Source organism: Rhopilema esculentum, chromosome 16, assembly GCF_057945365.1.
Source record: "Rhopilema esculentum isolate cy_ngs chromosome 16, ASM5794536v1, whole genome shotgun sequence".
In the NCBI taxonomy this organism is placed as follows: domain Eukaryota; kingdom Metazoa; phylum Cnidaria; class Scyphozoa; order Rhizostomeae; family Rhizostomatidae; genus Rhopilema; species Rhopilema esculentum.
In genome coordinates, this window is record NC_142830.1 from 6,159,241 (window position 1) to 6,181,972 (window position 22,732).

The 22,732-nt window shown below is 35.0% G+C and overlaps 1 protein-coding gene across 1 annotated transcript; it reads left to right on the plus strand.

Moving 5' to 3' along the window:
- LOC135682801 (integrin alpha-8) lies at window positions 1–22,709 on the plus strand. The gene is made up of 32 exons (XM_089113156.1): window positions 1–314; window positions 836–957; window positions 1,278–1,357; window positions 2,160–2,280; window positions 2,941–3,048; window positions 7,633–7,728; window positions 8,237–8,281; window positions 8,909–8,952; window positions 9,208–9,279; window positions 9,777–9,829; window positions 10,007–10,091; window positions 10,222–10,327; window positions 10,543–10,646; window positions 10,868–10,958; window positions 11,373–11,418; window positions 11,795–11,908; window positions 12,175–12,230; window positions 12,786–12,937; window positions 13,162–13,293; window positions 13,475–13,554; window positions 14,138–14,282; window positions 14,972–15,064; window positions 15,398–15,477; window positions 15,871–15,954; window positions 16,370–16,475; window positions 17,485–17,586; window positions 18,261–18,317; window positions 18,488–18,565; window positions 18,981–19,094; window positions 19,392–19,499; window positions 20,551–20,682; window positions 20,858–22,709. Exons 1-32 carry the CDS (start codon window positions 154–156, stop codon window positions 20,924–20,926), a joined length of 3,036 nt encoding a protein of 1,011 aa, XP_088969282.1. The 5' UTR covers window positions 1–153; the 3' UTR covers window positions 20,927–22,709.
- Window positions 22,710–22,732: the final 23 nt, after the last annotated feature.

Below are 22,732 nucleotides of genomic sequence, written 5' to 3' on the forward strand. Positions count from 1 at the left end.
ATAAACGAGGGATTGCTTGAAGGCGGGCACTAGTGAATCGTTCACCAGGAAGAGGAGGTAGAACGTGATTTAGTGAGGAAAGTTTCGTATCGACAGCACACACACACAGAGAAGTAAAGACAGGCTGAAGCTTAATCTTTTTCGTATTTGAAAATGGCTGTTTTGCCAATAAGATTTATTTTTCTAAGTTGTATTTTTATTGGTATCTGTAACTGCTTCAATGTAGAGGTCAAGTCAGCAAAAAGTTTCTCTGGTGCTGGCGGAGAATATTTTGGCTTCACCGTTGCCTTCCACAAGGCTGAAAATGCTTATTGGTAAGTACACATGCATGATGAAATATTTTTATCTTGCTTTTTGAGCAAAAATGTTTCTTTTGGGAGATTGTTCGGGCAATGATGTGCTAGGCCATGCACGAGTTTAAAGTATTTTGATTGAGAAGTCTTGTTGACAATGTTTACAGTTTGATGACAAAAATAGAGATACTGAATTATTTAAAAATATTGATATTGGATATTGACAAAGTGTCAACCATTCTTTAAGTATATCATTAGAACTTAGTAAAGACACTTAACTGCTCATTTAAGGCTGTCCGGCACATATAATGGTTGGACTAGAGTAGAGTCAATGGGAATTATTATCCATTCGAGAGTAAATGATGGATTTAAATCAGGATTTTTAATTCTTGGTTGCTATTTCCTGTCTAGATTTTCTTCGTTTAGGGACGTTACTGATTTTAGGCAGTGAATACTTTTAACAATTAAGGTCCTTTGACAGGCCTATATTTTTGTTTGACTGTTTTTGTTTATTGTTAAAATTTGTCCCCTGTTTCAAATAGGGCATTGGTTGGGGCACCTATGAGCAACCAAACTGGTAGCAACATACAAGAAAAGAATGGTGCTGTCTATAGATGTCCAATTAGTGGAAGTTCTTGCATCAACATGGCAATAGATGATGGAAGTAGGTCTTGCAGATATCCGGATAAGTTTATGTCTCAACCTTTCTAAAATATACTTGATTTCTCATTGTTTTTTGCCTTTTCAACAAAGACTGTACACTCTATGCCATATAAGAGCATGCGATGTCACCCTTAGTTGTATTTTTATACTTACACCCTTGTTCTTCAAGAGTTTAACCTAAGATTTGTTTTTAAATCCTTTCTAATAAGAGAAAAGCAAAATTTGTCATCAAACTTTATGTATTGCTAATATTTAGAATTACATGTAGATCTTTTAGATTGCTACACTTCCCCCTTCAATAGCAAAAGATTTTCCTTCCAGCCCCTGCATTTGATGAAATCAAAACTGGCCAATGGATGGGTGCCTCACTTTACTCTATGGGAGCTGATCAAGGAATTATTGTAAGTTTCATATATGTCCTACATTAAAAAATATTCTATCCTACACTGACAGCCTAGTTATGGCTGGAAATATTCTTCATAAAAGCCTCTGCGCACTTTCTGGTGCAATGTAACAAAATTTGGTCCAAGCCCAAAGCATCAAGCCCAAGCAGATACAAATTGACTATTTTAAGGCCCCAAACAGAGTATCTTGGTTGCAGATTTTTTAATAAATTTTTTCTGAGTCACAGGAACTTTGAACAATTTATTCTGCAATCTGTTTTGAGAACTTATCAAAATTGTTTCTAGATGAGCAGCTAGATGTAATGTTGACTTTTACTATTGTTCATTTTTTTGTCACTGGTTTGTGTTTCTATGCTCAAAATGAGTCAACACTGAGGGTTAAAAATATTTTCTGTCTCTAGCTGGCCTTGCTAGTCAGGAAAAGATCTGCCATTTTTGCCGTAATTAAACATAAAAAGTTGAAGGAAATATTTGTGAAACTATTCTGTGCAAACCCTGTATGCTGTTGTCAATGAACATCTGGTTGTAGTCACATTGAATTTGTAAGTTCAATCACAGGTTTTAGCTCACAAAAACAAAGAGACCGAAGGAGGACTTTGATGCATTTCTTTTATTTCTTTTGTTTTCAATGGTCTTCTTGCGGTCATTGAATGAAGTATCATGATTTCTTGTCATGGTTTTGTGATTAAGAATACTAGAAGGTCACACAATAAAGGTTATCATTATTATTATTTTGTGATTATTTTTATATCAGTTTTATGATTATTTTGAATGGAATTGGTTTATTCAACTTCCCTAGGCATGTGCACCAAGATTTATCGATAAACCCCACAGTAGTGTATGGTTACATGGAAGATGTGGTTTTGTAGATGGTAAAACATTCCAAGCTGGTACTACCTTTTGGAACCCTTGTGAATTTCGTAAGTTCATTTATGTTATGTATAGGAAGTTGGAGCTGCTTGTTTTAATTTCGATGAGGTTACCTACTGGAATTTTCTCTCAAACCTTTTTAAGAAAGCCTTTTTGCCAGTATAGAGATCTTAAATTGTGATGTCACAAAAATCTATTTTTAGAATCTGTGAATTTTGATCCCATAACCTGAAAGAGCATCATGAAATACCAAAAGATTTGCTTAGGGTAGAAAATAAACATTGATATTATGCTTAATTATAATCATTATAACTGCTTGCAAGCAGTGGCGGACACTTGGGGGGGGCGAGGGGGGGCGACCGCCCCCCCAATACTTTAGAGAACAATGGACTTTTGTTCTAAAACAATGGGAAATGTGACGTCATCTTATTAAAACAATAGGCTTGCCCCCCCAATATTTGACCAAGTGTCCGCCACTGCTTGCAAGGTCATATTTTGCCTGTTCTCCTGTAAGTTGTTTCAATTATCCATTTTCCATCTTCAATTCCATTATATTTGCTATTTAATGCAGACCATTATTTGTTTCATTTCTTGTTATGATGTTTCTAAAACAAAGAGGTTTGTTTAGAAGAACAGTGCCTGTGTTATAAAACCATCACTAAGCCTTTTTTCCGCAACCTGTGTTTCAATTTCCAAGTTTTTTCTCATAGATAGGAATCAAGGAAATACAGCCTTTGGTTATTGTGAAACAGGATTCAGTTTGGCATATTCCTCTGGTTTTGTTGCTGTAGGAATACCAGGAGTAATGCAAGTACAAGGTAAGAGCTGCTAGATTATTCTCTTAAGGTAAAAAAAAATTTATGATAAAACTTCTTTGATCTTTGCTGTTCCCCTTTGACATAAGATTAGCATTTTGTTTTGAAAGTGATTAGAAATTTTTCTGTTTAGTCGTTTTATTATCATTAAAAGTGTCTCCCTAGAAAGGACAGTTTGTATAGACTCAATTCTGCATCATTTTAAGGTTTATTTTCATTTCATTTTTCGTTTTCATCAATCTATTCTATATACAATCTAATACATATTATATACAATACAACTATTTAAATACAACTACAATGATAATAAATTTATTACATCAAACAAAAAATAAATAAATATGAGACTGTATATAAATTAGACTGATTGAGGAGCTCTTTAAATAGATAAACTAATCGAGAGAGAGCCCCCCATAAAAGAAAACATTAAAGAAAATTATTATTTAAAACAACAACAAATATTGATATATATAAATATGAATACAAAATATAAATGAACCAGATAAGCCTCATCAAATTCACTAGTTAAGCATAGGAGTCAATAAAGTACGCTCTTAATTTAGATCGAAAAACAGAAATTGAAGCAGCAACTCGTATAAAGAGCGGAAGAGTATTCCATAATTTGGAGCCAAAATATTGTACTGTTTTGAGGCAATAAAGGGCTGTTCGTTTCAAGGCAATGAATAGATCACCTCGGGTGGCCTGACGTGTTCCAAACCTATGAACAGAAGAATCCAGCGTGAAATAATTATGAAAATAAACTGGTGAGAGCTTATTTATAGCTTTATAAACAAATGTTAGAATGTTTAAACGTAATATATCTTCAAGTTTGACTGTCTTTAATGAATGAAATAAAGGTGCAGATGGGGCTGTAGGTATTTAAAATTTTATACATCTAAGGATTTTTTTTGCAACAGAAATAATGGAGTAAGGTAGGTGTTGAATGTGAAATAATTATGAAAATAAACTGGTGAGAGCTTATTTATAGCTTTATAAACAAATGTTAGAATGTTTAAACGTAATATATCTTCAAGTTTGACTATCTTTAATGAATGAAATAAAGGTGCAGATGGGGCTGTAGGTATTTGAAATTTTATACATCTAAGGAATTTTTTTTGCAACAGAAATAATGGAGTTAGGTAGGTGTCAAATGTAAGACCCCAAACAATAGTTCTGTAATTAAGAAATGATGAAAAAAGTGAATTTTACAGACAGACAAGAGTTGGTAAGGGAATCCAGTGCCTTAGTTTGAAGTAAAGCCCAGTGGTTCTAGAAAGCTTTTTGCGAAGTTCACAGGAATAGTATTTCCAGGAAAGGTGTTCATCAACAAGGCCGCCTAGGAACTTAACATACTTAGTTCTTTCTATATTTTTTGGCAAATTTGAGAGGGATCACGTCTGGTAGTTTCTTCTTGGGTGGGTGGAATAGTACAAAGTTAGTTTTGTCAATATTCAATGCAAGTTTGTTACAATCCATTCAGGTTTTTACCTTCTTGAGTTCTTTATTTACTGTTTTGGTCAGTTTAGTAAGATCATCTGTTTCAAAATAAATATTGGTATCATCAGCAAATAAGAAGAATGTTAAAAGCCTAGATGAGCTTTGTAGGTCATTTATATAAATTAGAAATAACAAGGGACCCAGCACTGATCCCTGAGGAACACCGCTTGTGATATTGCAAATAGAAGATGAATGTCCATTTACGGAAACAAATTGATTCAAACCACTGTAGAGAATTTCCTCAGATTCCATAGTGTTCCAGCTTGCTTAGAAGAATATCATGGTTTACAGTATCAAACGCTTTTTGGAGATCAATAAATATTCCACACCCAAATCTGTTATTGTCTAGGGAAGGCTTGATATTCTCAGTTAAACTAACTAGTGCATGGTCAGTAGCATGACCAATACGAAATCAAAATTGCAAGTTAAACAACAAATCACATGCCTCAAGAAATCTATAGAGGCGTTGATGCATTAATTTTTCAAATATTTTGCTGAAAATTGACAGGAGAGAAATTGGTCTATAATTTGATTTTTTGTAGTGAGACCTTTCTTAAATACTGGTCAGCTATGGGTTTAGTGTGGAGGGTGTTTGTGTTACAGCTTGACTTTTTCCATTTATATCAAACCTTATGAAAATGCTTTCGAATCGCATGGATTACTCAGTCACAGTGATTTGTAGAACCAATTATGCTATTTAGTTGTAGAATTCCCTTAATCATTTTTGTGTGAAGACTTAATATAATAAGCTCAATAACTCAGTTGTTTAACCTATTTTTCTTAAGGAATGGAACATTGAAGAGTTTTGTGTTAAACATAGCTTGCACTATATATATGGACAATGATTGGATAAGAAAATGGAAAAAATATATTACTCCTTGAGCTCTTGTCAACAAATCATTATATAAAGAAATTTTTGGGGTGTGTCTGCAATTCTCATACAGTACACCAAACTGGTTATGCCACAGATGATCAAAATTTTGAGGTGCTAACTATGTCAAAGAGTTCACATAGCTTACACATTAATATGTCTTCATTTGAAACCCTCATTGGTTTGGATTTCATTCCTTGATTAAAGTTGCTACTAATTTGCTTATTACTAATTTGCTTGTCACTTAAAATCTGCAACGAAAAACGAATCTCCAGCACAATCAAAAAACGAGCTTCACTGAAAGAGCATCTTTGAAGGAATTAAGTAACTTTAGAAAGAGAAAGACAGTTAAGGCCCTGACTTTCATATTATGTTGCTTGATGATCTTGTCTGTTACAAATTTATACCTTTCATTATTTAAAGCAAATATAATGGTTCAAAATTATCAGTAGTATACGTGCATACTCAGCAGTACGATCCTTGTGTGTGAGCTTTTTAACACGGTTTGAATAACCTTATAGCTTCATGGCTAAAGCCAATTTCACACAAATCAGTTTTACACATATATTTAACGGCTGCTTCTTCTGACTTGAAAACTAGTATTACCCTGCCCTGCGAGATTACATTTTCTCTTACAGGAATTATTTATCAATGATGATGATGATCATCATCATCAGCCGCTCAGGCCACTGCAGGCCGATGGCCTCAACAAACTCTTCCACGACTTTCTTTCTTGTGCTTTCCTCATCCAGGTGATACCTGCAATGTTGTGCAGATCATCACGATATCTTCGCCTTGGCCTTCTTGGTCTTCGTCTTCCCACTCGTGGTGTCCATTCTGTGGCCTTCTTTGCCCATTTTGTGGGATCCATTCGTGCGACGTGTCCTGCCCACTGCCATTTAAGCTTTTCTACCTTTTCCAGGATGTCCGTGGCTTTCATCCGTGACCTTACTTCTTCGTTTCTCCACTTATCTTGCCGTGTGATGTTTAACATTGCCCTCTCTATGCGTCATTGAGTGGCTGCCCGTTTGTCCTTCTGCCTTTTTGTAAGTGTCCAAGTTTCTGCTACATATGTCATTGCTGGTAGTATGGCACCATCCATTATTCTTTTCTTCAGGTTCAACGGTATTTATTTCTTTCTCAAAAACTCGCTATATTGGCCGAATCTCTGCCATCCTGCTGTTATTCTTCTGTCAATTTACTTGTTTAGCTCGTTGTTTGCTGTTATTAACTGTCCCAGGTAAATGTACTCTTCTACCTCTTCAATCTTCTCGTTGTCTATTTCGATTCCCGTTCTTTGGTATTTCTTCCCTGGGGTGTTGCACATTACTTTGGTCTTCTTCTTGTTCATTTTCATCCCATCTTTAATTCCTTCTCTGTTAAGTTCCTCTAACAGTACGATATCGTCTGCAAATCGCAAATTACTGAGATACTCGCCATTAATGTTAATCCCCATTCTGTATAAACCTGTCCTTTTAAAAATCCCTTCTAGTGCTTCCGTGAACAATATTGGCGACAGTGTATCTCCTTGGTGCACTTCTTTTTCGATGTTAATTGAGGTACTCAGTTTGTCGGCTCTGATTTGCGCTGTACCGTCTGTGTACGCTACACTAATTTCAAGTTGAAATCCGCTGTTCTGGTCAGTATTAGCCAAAATTCTGCGTCCTAAAATTGTTCATAGATGCTGCTGACCAAAAAAGCGAGGTTAGACCAGGTTCCTTTTTACAAGACAACAGGTGAAGAATTCCGCAAATTCGTAAAAGTTTATATAAATTCCGTTTCCCATGTAGCATTCTCGAGAAAATTTGCGTCTGGCAAGCGTGGAGAATTCCGTCGTTTCGTCAAAAAATTGCCAGATTTCCAACATCCGCGACAAATTTTCTTACAACTCAATTGTTCCGCAAAGCCTGATGACCCCCACAATAAGCCTTGTACCATGGTATCTAATCTGTATATACATCAAAGTTACCTGCGTCACCAGATTAGCCAGAAGTAGTATTTACCAACGAAATTTGCATGCAGTGCAAACTAATCTTAGACTCTGCTGACGCATAACCCTAGTGCTAAATAGCCTATCAATTTAAATAAACCATATACATGTTTCTGTCAGTGAGAGAACCAACACGTATGAATCCTATATCCTGCCTAAACTATATGCCAGACTGGCAATACAGTGATTTTAATTATGTTTCAGTAATAAATCTTTCCTTTCGTTTCAGGTCGCTTAGCTGTCCAGTACCTATCAAATATCCTCGGGGGTTCAATAAATTTTTTACCAACCAGTGGGGATAGGCTTGACCTTGGTGACACCATGGGTAATTTTATATTAAGTTCTCGTTGCTATTATTTTCTAACTAATGCCTAGTTACAAGTCACAGTTAGCTGGTGCGAGCCTTATTGCAGATTCTATATTTCTGTCTCTAGATACACTCAAAAACTCACTGGTCTACTGATTTATATGACTATTTTGATTCTTGTAGAACTCTTGCTGTAAAATTCAGTGACCTTGATCAGAAGGTTTCAAGAATCGAAAGCTCGAAATAAATATTTTTGGCCTTCGTATTTTTGCGATGCAATCGTCTCTAGTAGAGATTATGGTCTTCTTTTAGTCAGGAGCATTTGCCAACAATTTCAAGGAGTCAGTGCATTATGATTTCCCACATTTTAATCAGTAATTATTCTTTAAGATTGATATGATTTTAGAAATGATTTAAGACCTTATTTTATGATGGTTTTCTGCTGCCAAGTAGCATTTCATAAATAAATTCGGCTTTAAAAAGCAATTGATATTCTGTACTGATGGACATTTTATTTATGACTTAGGTTTCAGCATTTCTTGGGGGAACTTTTCTGGTTCCAAACACGGAGGTAAATTGAAAACGTTCAATTTTGTTCAAAGATTCAAATATTTTCCGTACAAGTAACCTTTGGTTTCATTTAAAAGTCTTGCTTTAATGTTTTTTATGAAAATAACTCTCATTTTCTTCCTTGGTATAATCTGTGTAGCTCATTCTTCGTATAATCTGTATAGTTTTCTCTCTGTTGGCAACATCAGTAAATATGTAAATATAAATAATAACATGGGTTTGGGAGTTTAGCCTCGCAGTGTTCAACATTTTCCATTATTTGAGCTTCTATGCTTTTTATGTCGTTATTTGGTTAGGTTATTTATACTAAACTTGGGTACAGTATGACCTTGAAACCAAGTACCTTTCGTATTTTACTAGTCTTTAAATGTATTCAATTTTTCAACTACACCAATTAACTTTTGCCCTCAAACGCAAGGCTTTTAAGCAGCGGCTCATTTTGCAGATCCTTGACTTTTTTTTCATTCTCTTCTCCAAAAATTGTTCCTTTTGAAATCTCAAGCTGGGTATTGTTTAGAAAATTGTTTAGAATTTTGGCAAATCTTAGCCTCATTGATTGTTTTGGTGCTTTTTATGAATTTAATGTTAATTCAAACATTTTGTAATATATTTTTTCTCTATTTTGAAGATATTGTTGGTGGTGCACCAAATGGCAGTAACCGGAAGGGAAAGGTGAAATACATGTTAATATGCCTGAGCAAATTGATAGTTTTTGTACAACACGACCTGTTTTGCCTTCACTACGCAATAAATATTTCCTACTAGTGTTGCCAGGTTTTCCACCCAGAGTAATATTTTTGATGTACCACTGTTCTCTAGATATGAAAACTTGGAGTTGAACGCAGAATTAAATTAATAGAGCATTTATATTTATTTCTGAATATTTATATTAATATACCCTTTATTCTTACAAACTGCTTTTTCCAGGTATTAATTTACTCACTGCACGGACAACTGCCAATCTTTGCTGTTATCGAAAATACAGACACAACAATGGCAGTAAGTCTCATTACTCGTTAAAATTTGTTTGTAATGAAATTTGATTCCTCGAAGGAAACCTAGAAGTAAATGTAAATGGGAAACCTAGAAGAAGAAGTATAAAGTGCAATGAAAATTGTTTTGTCCAAAGTTCTCACAGATTTATGTAAAGAAAGGAAAAATTTTGGACTGTACTTTCAGTTGAAATGGTTGCAGAGATATTCGTCATATCCCATTAAAAGATTTTCAAGTGGAGTTTAATTTTTTTGTTGGTTCAATTTATTTATTACATTTTCAGATGCTGATGTTTTTGTTTGTAGCCCAACTATTTTAAACATTTTCTTAAAAGAAATCCCCACTTCTAAAGTTATGTTTAATGTCTACTAAACTTTTTTTATTTTACCTTGAAATCAATTTTAATTTTTTGTACATGTGACTTTTCTCGCCATTTCTACCCATTATTAAAGTTTCAACTCCTTGTTGAGTTTGGTTTTTTCATCTTTCCAATACTCTTCTAGATCGGATCTTATTTTGGATCGGTAGTGTGTGGTGTTGATTTGACAAACGATGGGTAAGGTTTTTTGTTCCCCTTCTACCTTAAGGTCTTGATTCATCGCTCATTTTTTGTGCTTCTTCACGATACGGTAACAGAAGTTGTGATCTAACTGTGTTTTATTACTTTGCCGGGCTATAACTCCTTTTGCTATATTATAGTCCAATTTTTGAGAGTAAGTGTTCCTGATTTCAGAATTTCTGATTTGGTTGTTGGAGCCCCATTCTATTCAGCTGTCTCGGATGAAGGAAAGGTTTATGTCTATACCACCAGTTCTCAGGTAAATTTTGTAAACTGATTGCTTTTCAGACTCCTTCGTATGTTCATTTGACTTTAAACTGATAGATAATTGCTGACAAATTTAAAAAGTGCCCTTGCTTAGGATTTTTTTTATTTTTGATGATTAACAGAGCGGTGTAACTTTAAAAGGAAGTATGCTTGGAGATCGAACTCCTGGAGCGAAATTCGGCTCATCAATAGCCTCCGCAGGGGACCTGAATAATGACAAATATAATGGTGAGTTGCCTTAATAGCCATTTAGTCTTAAAATGAAGTTGTCATTAATAATTTCTTCTAATTTCTGCACTCCATTGAACACGAGCTTTCGTTTGTAAACTTGCGATAAAATTTTCTTTGTGATTATCTGCATGTCTGAATATTTCACAAAATTATGTGCAATTTCTTTTTTTAACTTTTCATGTTTTCACTTTTCGTATTTGAATAATTGACAGATCTTGTTGTTGGCGCACCGTATGGCGGTCCCGATGGAAAGGGAGCTATTTATATTTATCATGGATCAGCCAACGGTATTGGAAATGGCTATGAACCGGTTCAGGTAAAGCTCCCATATTTAAGTATCCATTCTTATCAGATGATCAAATAAGTATTAGGAACTGCTTGCTAATTTATTATTTTTATGATAATTTTATTTTCTATCTAACCAGCACTTATGCTGATTTAATCTGAAAATGAATTCCAGAATAAACGTATTATTTTTTTAGATTTTTTGTATGAATTGCTAGACAAACTTAGAAAATATATCAATCTGCTTCTTAGAAAATTTACGCATCGACTTTGGGTGGAATGCCAGCAACGTTTGGCTTTTCGGTTGCAGGAGGCATGGATGTAGATGTAAATGGTTTCCCAGGTAAGGTTCTGGTTTACACAGCCAGTTTGTATCCAAGGGTGACTTGGTAACTTTTGGTAACATGCTGGATTAATGTCAAGCCATTGGTTATGGTTCATCATAGTTTTTGCATTCGATTTCAAATTTAAGGATTGGTATTAAAAAATGAATTCTCGGCAACTATACTGCATTAACTTTAATGATCAAATGGAAAGCCAGTGCAAGCCTTGTTCTTCATTGTGATGTACCTTTTAGACCATTTTTGGTTAATTTTTTCAGTCCAGTAGGAGCTTCTCCCATCTCTGAACTGTCATTCAGGTCTTCGAATTGCCTAGATTATTTCTGCTTAGTGAATCAAAGTCAACCGTTAATGCCTTGACGTTACATTCCTGTTTTCCCTTGCTGTTTAAGTTATTAGGTAAAATTTATTCACAGACCTAGTAATTGGTAGCTTTGGAGCTGATAAAATCCACATATTTAAGTAAGTCATACATATTTTTCCTCCATTTTCAACATTCAATTAGCTTTTTGTGGAATATTTATACTGCATTTTCTGTAAAGCCTAATAGTCAAGTGTTATTGTCTTAAAATCTGGTTATTTGTTTCTAAGAGATGATAAAGCATTGGCTCGTCTCAAGTTTAACTTTTTCCAACCCAAGAAGGGAGGTAAATTTGACTTTAAAAGGCTCTGTTCTCTGTAACCGTATGAACCTTTCTCATCCCTTTTACATCTCGAGAACACTGTACATGCAGTTTATCACTAACGAACCTTTAACTCAATTTGAAAAATTGCTTAGTTTCATTCTGTGGTGAAAATTTTTGGCAGTCGAGATGCTTTATGTGTTTCATTTTTGTAGGTCAAAGCCTGTTTTGAAAACAACTGCTACCCTAAAGACAGACAAAGCCAAGATATCTCTATCTAAAAATGCTACTTCTATATGTAAAACAGACGGAGCAATAAATTATCAGTGGTATGTTAGATTCAGATTAAACAGCTGTGCTAATTTTCAATCCTTTTTTTGCACTTGATGCAGATTTGCAAGATCCTTGCATTGAGAATATTTATGAATGATTGTGCTCTATCGAAAGGTTGATTGTTGATATGATCGGTATAAGAAAAACCTTTTTTTGAGATTTTGAACACAGCTTCACTGCTGACAGTCACAAATAGTTGAGACAATTGCCATAGGTGTCTATCTTGACCTACATTTATTTAAAGTTTTGTCCTTCATTTCAGCATCGAAATGACCTTCTGTATGACGGTTTCTGGAAAAGGGATTTCCGGTGCAATAGGTAATTGTGTATTGAAAGATTTTTAAACGCTAGAGCCAGCATAAAGGCATCTAGACTTTGCTCTGACGCTGTTTATTGCCTGGTATTTCACTTGATTCTAGTAAACATAAGATACTGAACATTAGGTCTGTTACTAACATAGCATCTTTTAAAGGCTGGATTCACTTAACAGAAGACTCTGTTATCTTAACAATTCGCTACAACTTCTAAAATATCCTTTATCCCTCCGTATAAAGTGCCATAGCTTCGCTTGTGTCTGTCACGGCATGAACATTTCCTAGCTTGATCCTAGTGAGGCTCTTATTTAAAGCATCTTTAAAGAAATGAGGCTTGGAGTTTCACTGAATTAGAAAATATGATGTTTGAAGTTAAAAAGCCATGTAGAAAGAACCATCTTTTGATTGAGAAATTGATGTTAAATCGTGATACAGTGCTTACCAATTTTTGTGTATGTGCGATAAGCTAAAAATAGGAATTAAATCTAAGTGCTCCTTCAAGTTTAGCTGCCATTATATAAGTAATCTAAGTTCTTTCTTCATTTTCATCTTTCTTCAGACATGGATGTTAAGTTTGAGTTCGACAAGGACCAGTTGGCAGGCAAGAGGGCAATTGTAGAAGTTAGTGGTACAAAACAAGCGAGCAAGCAGTTGGTCATTACTTACAATGCAAACGTAGAAAAATGCACCAAAGAGAAGGTCTTTATTCAGGTAAGTTAATGAAAGTTACCATGTTTCTGAAGTGCACATATGTTGTTTATTATGGTTACCAGTCTTTGAAGACGTCGCTCCAGAATGCGCTTTTTGTTTGGTGGTATTCGGTTATCTTTTTTATAAGAGGTTGCTTATCGTCCCTGAGCTGCAAAAACATTTCCATTTGTGTTTGTGCTTGTTACTGTATCAAGAAGTAATCATCTGTGCATTTCATTTTGCAGACAAACGCCAACAACATTCTCAGGCCAATCGTTTTTGCTGCTTCGTATGGGTACAAAGAGCCAAGTGGAGGTTGCGGGGCGTCACCTTGCCCTATTGCTGATTTGTATGAGACAAGAGTGTTGACTACGCAGGTGCGATTCAGCATGGCCAATTATGTTTGACTAAATGTGATATGAATGCCAGTTTTTTCAAATAGAAATTGATCTAGCTATATATTGATATAGAAAGTGCTGTCTCCATAGATAGATCATTTTACCAATGCAACTAATATGGATATTCCAATTAAAACAGCTCTTTCTCTCTCTCTTTTAGGTTACGTATGTAAAAGATTGCGGAAGTGACGATATTTGCAACGCAGACTTGGCTGTAACTTGTCAACCCAAATTTTCTGGGTAAGATCTAGTTAAATTCTTTTCCCTCTCAAATTGAAACAGACTTTGTAAGTCACAGTCTTATTAAGAAACATTTAGCCAAGACAATGAAATGCGATCTAGCTTGATGACGCACCCAGAGAATTTAACATATTGACGTACTCTATCTGGTGGCGTCAAATCCAAACAAATTACATCTTCGTAACACACAATTTTTTTCTGCAATCACCACTACAAGTGTCTTTATCCCATGAGATTTGGCTGCTTGGCATTGTTCGGGTAATTTTTTTACTGAAAATAATGTTCATGCATGTCGTGAATGGAAGGCAAAATCTACGATTTAGAAGGCAAAATTACAATCGAGTAATATTTGAAAAAACTGTTTATTTTCATGAAAATAACGATTCTTGAGCGAACGAAAGTTTTGACTCGAATAAAAGTCAACATCAGCTAGATAAGGCTAGCAAGCAAATCTATAGGGCTTAGAGATTTCTTATAGATTTAAAATGTTTTGTTTTTTATTTGACACAAAAAATTTGCAGGCAAATTTCTTCGTTGATATCGAATCGATGTAAATGACTTTTCTGGGAAATTTTCTCTTTAGTGGTCAAACAAGTTTGGTTTTTGGACTTGAGAAAAGCTTCAGTCTTCAAATTGATGCAACAAATAAAGGAGAAAACGCCTTTTTAGCGAAGATGAAAGTTGATTTTCCTGACGATTTGACGGCAGTCGGTGTCGAATTTATCAACGTATGCATTTTGATATTATCTTTGTATTGCACCTATCTTAGTTAATTTGACTTAGCTGCTGCAAAGAAGTTAAACAAAACATTGCTTTTGGATATTTGGTATGACTCCTAAGATATTGAATTCGTACATGCATATTGGTTTTCGGTGCCTAATTAGAATATGAGATTCCTTTTTGGAAGTTTTCACCTCTTGTGACTTGGTATTATTTTCAGGAAGTAAACACATTTAAAACTCAACGAGCTGTTGGAAAATTCTGTACTATAAACTGATGTTCACGTATACATATCGAAATAGTTGCTTTCGACTCCAGAACGTTTCTTTTTCCGAGTTGTTTGTTGCAGCTGGAGTTTCAAATGTTTGTACAACAGGCCATTAGCTATACATTGTCCCATTCTGTTTATTATTACCCGCATTTTGTAGAGATAATACCTACCCCCACCTGCTGTTGCATATCCTCCTACTAATTGGACACCGGGGGTTTGGACAAGTTTTCGATCCAAAGATTTGCAGCCAGCTAAAATCCACCTATAACTTTAACCTATTGTTGAGAAACACAACACTTTCATTCGATATAAAATATTAGTTATATACGATATAAAAGCTCCCTGAATATTGCGAGGTGATAGGTTTAGTTCATAATTTTGTGGTCTTAAGGAAGTAAAATGCTTGCAGCCTTTTTTTCATTTTAGGAACAAAATCCTCTGTGGGAGCGCCTGCCAACGAAAAATGGTAAAAGTAGCATTGATTTCAATCTTGACAGCCCTTTTGAGAAAAACAGAAAGGTGAGAAATTGAAATTGGCAGGGTTTATATTGGCAGGGTACAAGTCCCTTTAGTACAAAAGTGTTTGTAAAACAAGCAAGGCTTAGCAGGATGTAGGGATTAGAAATGTAAAATTCTATCATAGCTTTATTTTGTATGAAACAAACGGACAATAGCTGTAGCATCTGCACCAGAAAAGAGCCACGCTTCATATAAAGTTGTCAATATTTGAATTCTGCTCTGTCAAGTCTTTCTTAGCATTAATTCTTTATTCTGTACCTTGGCTTTGCGACTTTGTATTTTGCAGATTTATTTCAACTTAATTTACATCATTGTCATTCTTTTTATTCCCAGCTTGAAATTGTGATAAAATTCACCATAGCAAAAGAAAGGCCGAGCGGAAAGACTTTAGAATTCAAAATTGAAGCGAGCAGGTATCTTAAATTAGTGTCTTACCTTTGGAGACGTTTTTCTCCTAATAAGATATATCTTGTTACGTTTGTATATTTTTTTTTGAATTCAAAAGATGCGCAATAGTAGGCTGTGAAAGGCAGTAATGTTTTAATCAACCAGAAGAGAAGGACTAAAAAAGTGACACGTCTATTTGACGTTATTATGATGGGTCGCTAGCTTATTTTTCATTCAGCTCTTCCAGGGCCCTTATATATATCTATTCCTTGATTTTCTTTAAAAATTATATCTTGAGTGACTAAATTCTTTTTATTCAGATTGATTTGATTAATTTCTGTCTCTTGAAGGTTTGTGTTAATCTGTGTTAAAAGGAAGGTGCAAATTTTTGCTGAATAATTTCAATTTATTTTTTTTAGTGTAAGCAATGAGTTGACTCCAAACGATAACATCGCCATAGTGAAAGTTGAAACTGGCTTGTTAGCTGATATCACGATTTCCGGGTTGGTATATCCTCTACTCATAATTCTGTATTGCATGTTAACCCCGATATTTTTAAATTTTCTTGCCTATCGCGTTTGCGTTTTAAAATTACAGACGCTGACAGAAAAAGAGGAAGTTTGCACTTCATCTACTCCACTGGCGCTTTGACTACGCGAGGGGTGAGCGTTCGCTGATTGGTCAATGTAGAAAACCAATCAAATGGCCCATTATTTTCTCGCGTCATTTTCGATTCGGGCTTAAATATTTTTCTGCGCACCTTCCGCAACCATCCTCTTGCAACTTTTGTTATAAGTGGCGGACAAAAAGTGTTTTGGTAAAATACTTCTTCAATGCAACATAAAGTACTATTGTGCGTCTTTATAAAGCCAAACCCTGACCCTATAGTTAGATAAAGATTTTGCTTTGTTTCTACAGATCTGCTAGTCCTGAGAATTTTTTCTATGATAAAGAGGCAATTGCTGCAACGTCTGATTTGAAGAATGAAACACAAGTCGGTCCTGTAGTGGAATACACTTTCTTTGTAAGTGTTGTAGCCTTTTGTTCATTGTAAACATTTATTTCTTTTTCAAGATGTGAGCTATTCGAAAAATTGTCCTTGTTTTTAGAAATATATCACATAAAAACATTTGATAAGTCATTAGAAACCTGAAAAGTTTGAAGTTTCCTTGTGAGATTCCCTAGATCCTATACAATAGGTCATGACACGTAGGGGAGTCCATTGACACCTTACAACAGATACCTCACGTTCTTACAAATACTGTTATTTTCTTTCGATTTCTTTAATTGTTGATAAATAAGAATGATACCTTATTCAGCTTTGAAGAAGCTTATCGTTTTGTCGAAACATTATTTTCAAACAACGCCAATTTCACAAGACAAGCTAGAATCTTGGTAATAAATTGCTTAAACTTTGTAATGCGAAATTAGACGAAATTATTATAAAAGTGTATTTTTGTCATACGCACTGGGAACCTACCACCACCCCCTCCCCACCCGAGATAGTCACAGAATAAGAAAGATCCTCGAAGTTCCAAAACTCCCGTTATAAAATTAATTTTGTGGGGAGGGGGCGGAGTTGCCCTGCATTTTGCCAGAATTCTGGCTCCAATAGCTTAGTCTTCTAATGACAAAGGAACTTTTTAACGATCAACTAGATCTCATCCTTAATCAAAATCTGCATGAAATAAAATGAAATATCACCTAGTAGAGCGATGAATTGATAAAGCATTTCTTTATGAATGTAATTGTAAACCTCAAATGAATCAGGGGTCTCTTTACGTACAGAGTTCAAAGAATTTATAGATCAACCCTATGAAACAAAGTCATATCCAACATTTGATTTTTATTATCATCTTTGTATGTCCGTATCATATACCCTTTTTTACCCTCGGTGATAACCCATTTGTAAGTGAAAAGGTTATTGTTTTTTTATGTTTCTAGCAGGAGAAAAAATATTGATTATTATTGCCAGTATAGGGGTATGCTAGTCGTTGTGTTATTTACAATAAAGATTTTTGAAATTATTGCAGGTCCAGAACCGAGGTCCCAGCCCGGTGGAAGGACTTGAGGCACAAATCAGTCTAGTTTTCCAGCACAACGAAAAATGGGTTCTGATGTTATTCAGTGCAACAGTGAGTTTTCTTTTCCATTAGCAATTATTTACCTGCTGGAAGGTGCTCTTTAGAGCACATATATCCCTGATAACCCAGTTCAGATCTTGCTAGCTTTGTAATTTTGTTGACGAGTATTGGGTAAAAATCAAGTTTCTGTAAATAAGTACTAATGGAAAGTTGAGAGTAATTGTAACTGCATAATGCTCCAGTGAGTCGTTGATTCAAGTGATTGACTTCTACAATTCGGGCAGCCGGTTTTAAGAACTTACACACTTTTCCTCAGTTTAATATTGATACCTTTGCTATTAAAGTGCATGTCAAAAAGCTTAGAATGGGGGTGGGGCAAATTTTGGACCATACATGCATGCTGTCAGACTTATCTTTAGGGTCTTGTCTTCAACTGCTCTATCTAAGAATTTGAGTACTTACCAACAAATTACAAACTATTGCAATATTGCGATGAAATGCTTTTTGATGCAGTCCAGTCTTAGCTGAAATAAGGCAGCGCTTTAAATAATATTTTGAAGTTTGCTTAACGGTTCCAAATGACAAAGTACCCTTTTTGTCTACTTTTGCCTTACACCCACTTACATAGTGTTTCCTAGTATATAGAAAGCCTACCAACGTGATTCCTAATCTGGTATTCTATTACATTTGTCTTTCAAATCCTAAATTTGTTTCTTGAATTTCAGGTCGATGGGATAGCCTCTTGTAACGTTGGTAAAAGATTGAATCCTCTAGGTTTAAACGTAAGTAAGAATACTGTTTTGAGGTTTTAAGTTTCTTTGATTGCAAGACCACCTACACTGTTTGATCATATCCCAAAAAATTATGTGTGTCATATCACTTGTCAGCTTTTATAATAGTTTCGACCAAGATCGGTTATGTGGGATCAAACTAATTGAAATATGATTTACAGTTGACAAGCAGTGATGCCTTGAAGAAGTCCCGGAAAAGGAGAGAAGTAAAGGTTCAAGAGAAAGGAACAGTCATATTGGTTAGTTTTCAAAACCTTCATTTTTTGATTTGCAGTTTGCTACTGATATTGGCTACATTTATTTGTTATATTAACACATGTGTAGGAGAATGCGTAAACACTTTGTTCTCCCTCCGTTACTACGTCATAATCTGAATCATCTCTTTTTGTGCCCGGTTGAAATTCCTGTGCCCTTGTGACAATGGAATAGTATTCAGTAACTGGAAAGCCCCATCCATTGTTGTTGTTGTGATTACAGTTGCTACCACTAAAGTCTAATGCGCACTTATTGACGTTCTCCATATTGAGTTTCTGCTATTCCCTCACAGAAAACCCTCTTTTTATGTTGTCATTTACGAATGAATTGCATTGCATAATTTGTTATCATTATTGCTTGAGTGTCGCATTTTTATTTGCTCTATACGATTTATTATAGAACTGCAGAACTGGCACGTGCTCTCCAATCACTTGTAAACTGAAGACCTTGACAAAAGGAGCTAATAGAGAAATCAAGTTAAGAACGAGGCTGTTTCAAAATACATTCATTGAGGTACAGCTTTTATATACAAATTGCGCATGTTTGTTTGTCTGTAGAACAGGACGATTCTAAGTTGCAGCACCGTGTTTCACGATTAATGCGAACTGGAATACGGCATCTCTACTAATACGGCATCGAGCACTTTTTGACACAAGGCATTTGTAACACTTAGTATTTTGCTGCTAACTTACTTGATCATAGATAAAGATGAGCTATAGAGCTGGATTCATCTTTAGTTTTCTGATAAAATACGTACAGCACAGAAGTTCAGAAAGTTTTTGACGCCTAGAATCCTTCTTGTACAAACAGGAAAAACGAGGACCAACTGAAATCATATCCAAAGCAAGCATCACTATTCCGTCCCAAGAATTGGAGTTTTTACCTCCTCGTTACAGGAATCAGACAATTTTAACAGAGGTAAATGTCTTTTCCTTTTTTTCAAAAGTTTGTTAAATCATATAAGAGGTTCTACTTTCGGAAATATATTTTTACTTCATTTATTTTCTTGTTTGTATCCCATCTAGCATAGTATCAGATATGTTCTTGTACTTGTAATGTTCGATTTTATAGAGCTCAGGGGCAGACAGACTGATGAACACGTGGGTCAACTGCTGGGTTTAATTTTGAAATAACAAAATACCATCATTTCTTTTGAAAAATTTTTGAAAGTATTCCTGTTTGACTATGAAGTCAAACAAGATAATAGTCAGGAACGAAGCAAAATGATGAAGAGAATCCAATGCTATGTTTTAGAATTAAGAAATACTGATATTTCGCCCCGGCAGACAGGGCTTTATTTCCTTCTTCTCACACAAACTATTTCAACTTGGGGATAAATGAAGAGATCATGTAGACGCGTGTTGATTTTGGTCTCCTTTTTGTTTTTGAACCAAGTCAAGACTTTCAGAACAGAGAAGGGACCATTGACGTTAGTCGGGATTAAGTAGTTATTTGGAAGCCGGAATGACCAACAGTGCGCACCACAGTCCAAAAAATATTACAGTTACACTGCTGTGAGCCGGAAAATTATCATCCAATGAATTGGTTTTGAGAATGTCCCATGCGCAACCTCCAAACAGTATTCAAAGTGAAAGGAATTTGCCGTTTTGATTAAACTTTTCTTTATTCCAGACAAAGTTTTAAGACTAAACCGTAGATCATTTTACTTATTTTCCATTTCTATGAAACTTTTATTCAAAAGATACAAGGAAAATTTAAGGAAAACGAATAGGTCGAAATTTAATCCAGAGAAAGGCTGAGGCGCTTTCTGAGTTCAGTTGCACATTTTTTGTTTTATATTCACATTGTGCTCATTTATGTCTACACCATTGTCATTACTCTTGCCTTTTATCTTACACCCCTCCTGCCCTGCTACTGATAATGCGCATTATAATATTTTCATACATGACATTTATTTCAACTGTAATTTTGCTTATTTAGGGCTCAGTTTTATGATATGTATTTTTAGGTGTCCATACATGTTAGCCCTCCTGTCTCCACCAGTCTCAAGGAATCAGAGCCTATTGCTTGGTGGATAATCTTCCTCTCTGTCCTCGGGGCCTTGCTTTTGATTACTGCGGTAATCATTGGCCTGTGGAAGGTACGTTGGCTGATGTTTTCAATTATTTCTTATTCCTGCAACTTTTTATCTAGATAAAATTGCACTTATTTACAGGTATCATAAACCGTATTTTAGAACCTTCGGATTTCTTTCAGAACCTTCGGATTACTTTCAGAGATAATTAGTTTATTGTTAAATCTTTTTGCGTATGCAGGCTGGCTTTTTCAATCGCAAGCGAATCAAGGATATATCCGATCCAACCATGGAGGATGACATGGATTAAAGATTTAGAATGATAGCACGAGAAATGATGGCAATACATAATCATGTCCTTGCAGCCATTTGTAAAGGACTCGTTTTTCTCTTAATTTGGTGCTATGTGAATTGATTATAGAACAAAACAAATAATGGGCAAAATGCTCGGTTTCACTTCGCTGGTGATACTGCTGTAAAGGCTAGAAAACAAAATTGTTTGACGTTGCCTAGAAAAAGATAAACGTGTAGCAACATAACACCACCAACGCAAGGAAATCAAGCATTTTCACATTTGAATGATGCAACATTGTCAATTTTTTCCAGCCACAATGCGTGCTAAATGTTCTTGGAACACCCTACAGTCAATGAATTAATTTGGAAATTTAAAGGTTTTCGGCCGAATTATACAAAAATAGTCCCCCTCCCCCTAAAACAATGTCTGTTGAAAGGCTTTTTATTGAACTTTTTGACAGAACTACATTGAAAAAATTTCAACTCTGAAACTCTGCTATTTAACATTGTTGCAAGAGGGAACGGGAATGCTGCTGAGGATATGTGATATTTTATCTTAGGGTACCAAGATGTTTTGCAGGCATTGTAAGTAATCGATGATAAGTCATTTTCTCTAATTTTTGCAACTTTTCTTAGTTGATCATGTATTGCATTATTCGATTTCCAGCTAGTAATTCTTTAAGAGTACTTCAGGTTTGTAGATGTTTGATCTGACTCGTATATATAATGAGTCTCAAAGGCTGAAATACAATCAATGTACCGATTGAACAGACATTTATATGACAACTGATAACCTACACAGCCTTAAGAAAAAAATTCAGAGCCTTTTTTATATGCGTTACTATACATATTCCTCAAAGCAAAAGCAACCTTGTTGTTACTGCCTATTTTAATCAATTGACTCATTGAAATCTCTTTTATATCAAAGTAGAAATAGGTAACAGGTTTTGCTTGATATCACCTTATTGCTTGATACCGCGTGACGAGTTTGATATCGCGTTGAATGAACGTTGTTTTCTTACTGCGGAAACTAAGCCTTGAATCTAGTAGTCTACAAAGTCATTATTTTATATCGTGATAATGAAACCTAACTTGTTTAAACTTTAAGAATATCAAAGTGAATAACGGGGTGTCAATGGGACTACTTTGAGTCGAAAGGAATTCTTTAAAATTTATTTTGTGAATCAATACGTAATATTTTTATCAGATGAACCTTTTTATAAAATCTGTTTTATATGTTGTTAAAAACAATGGCGTTTTTTATTTAAAGTTATTTTACGCTAATTTACGTTAAGTTAATTTCTATATTAACAAGTTGTTGACATTTGATAGAAAAGAGACGATATTTCGCTAAGAACTAACCAAGTTTATATGAAATCTGCCTGATATTACTTCATGTAGTATAAAGCTGTTTAGTTTTGTCTTCGATTTTTGTAGAATATATGCGTTCTTGAACTATCAGTGGCGTAGCCCATGAGGTGGCCGTTATGATTGTACCGAAAATAAATAACGCTTTGTTTAAGAATTATTGAAACAGTTTCCGGGGTACCGCCCTCACCATGAATCAGTCTTTGACCATTTAGGGGCCTTGTAGCGCTCGCAGTCGCCCGTACAACGCACACGAAACTAACAAACACACGAAACCGCTAGCTCAAAGTCTGCCTTTTCGCCCAACTTTCAGACCTTGCTACGCCGCTAGTCTTGCTAGTTAGTGTATTTTAGCGTTTGATTTTTTATTCGATACTTTGATACAACTTTTTACAGTATATTAATAGTTTCATATTTTTACATTGAAAGAATGTTCGTTTTTCTGTATGTATTA

What these genes read in the sequence shown, in the direction of transcription:
- LOC135682801 (XM_089113156.1), top strand. Translation starts at nt 154, where the DNA reads ATGGCTGTTTTGCCAATAAGATTTATTTTTCTAAGTTGTATTTTTATT. An exon ending in AGGAGTAATGCAAGTACAAG is followed by an intron (nt 3,049 to 7,632) that starts GTAAGAGCTGCT and finishes CTTTCGTTTCAG; the next exon opens with GTCGCTTAGCTGTCCAGTAC. An exon ending in ATCAGACAATTTTAACAGAG is followed by an intron (nt 19,500 to 20,550) that starts GTAAATGTCTTT and finishes ATGTATTTTTAG; the next exon opens with GTGTCCATACATGTTAGCCC.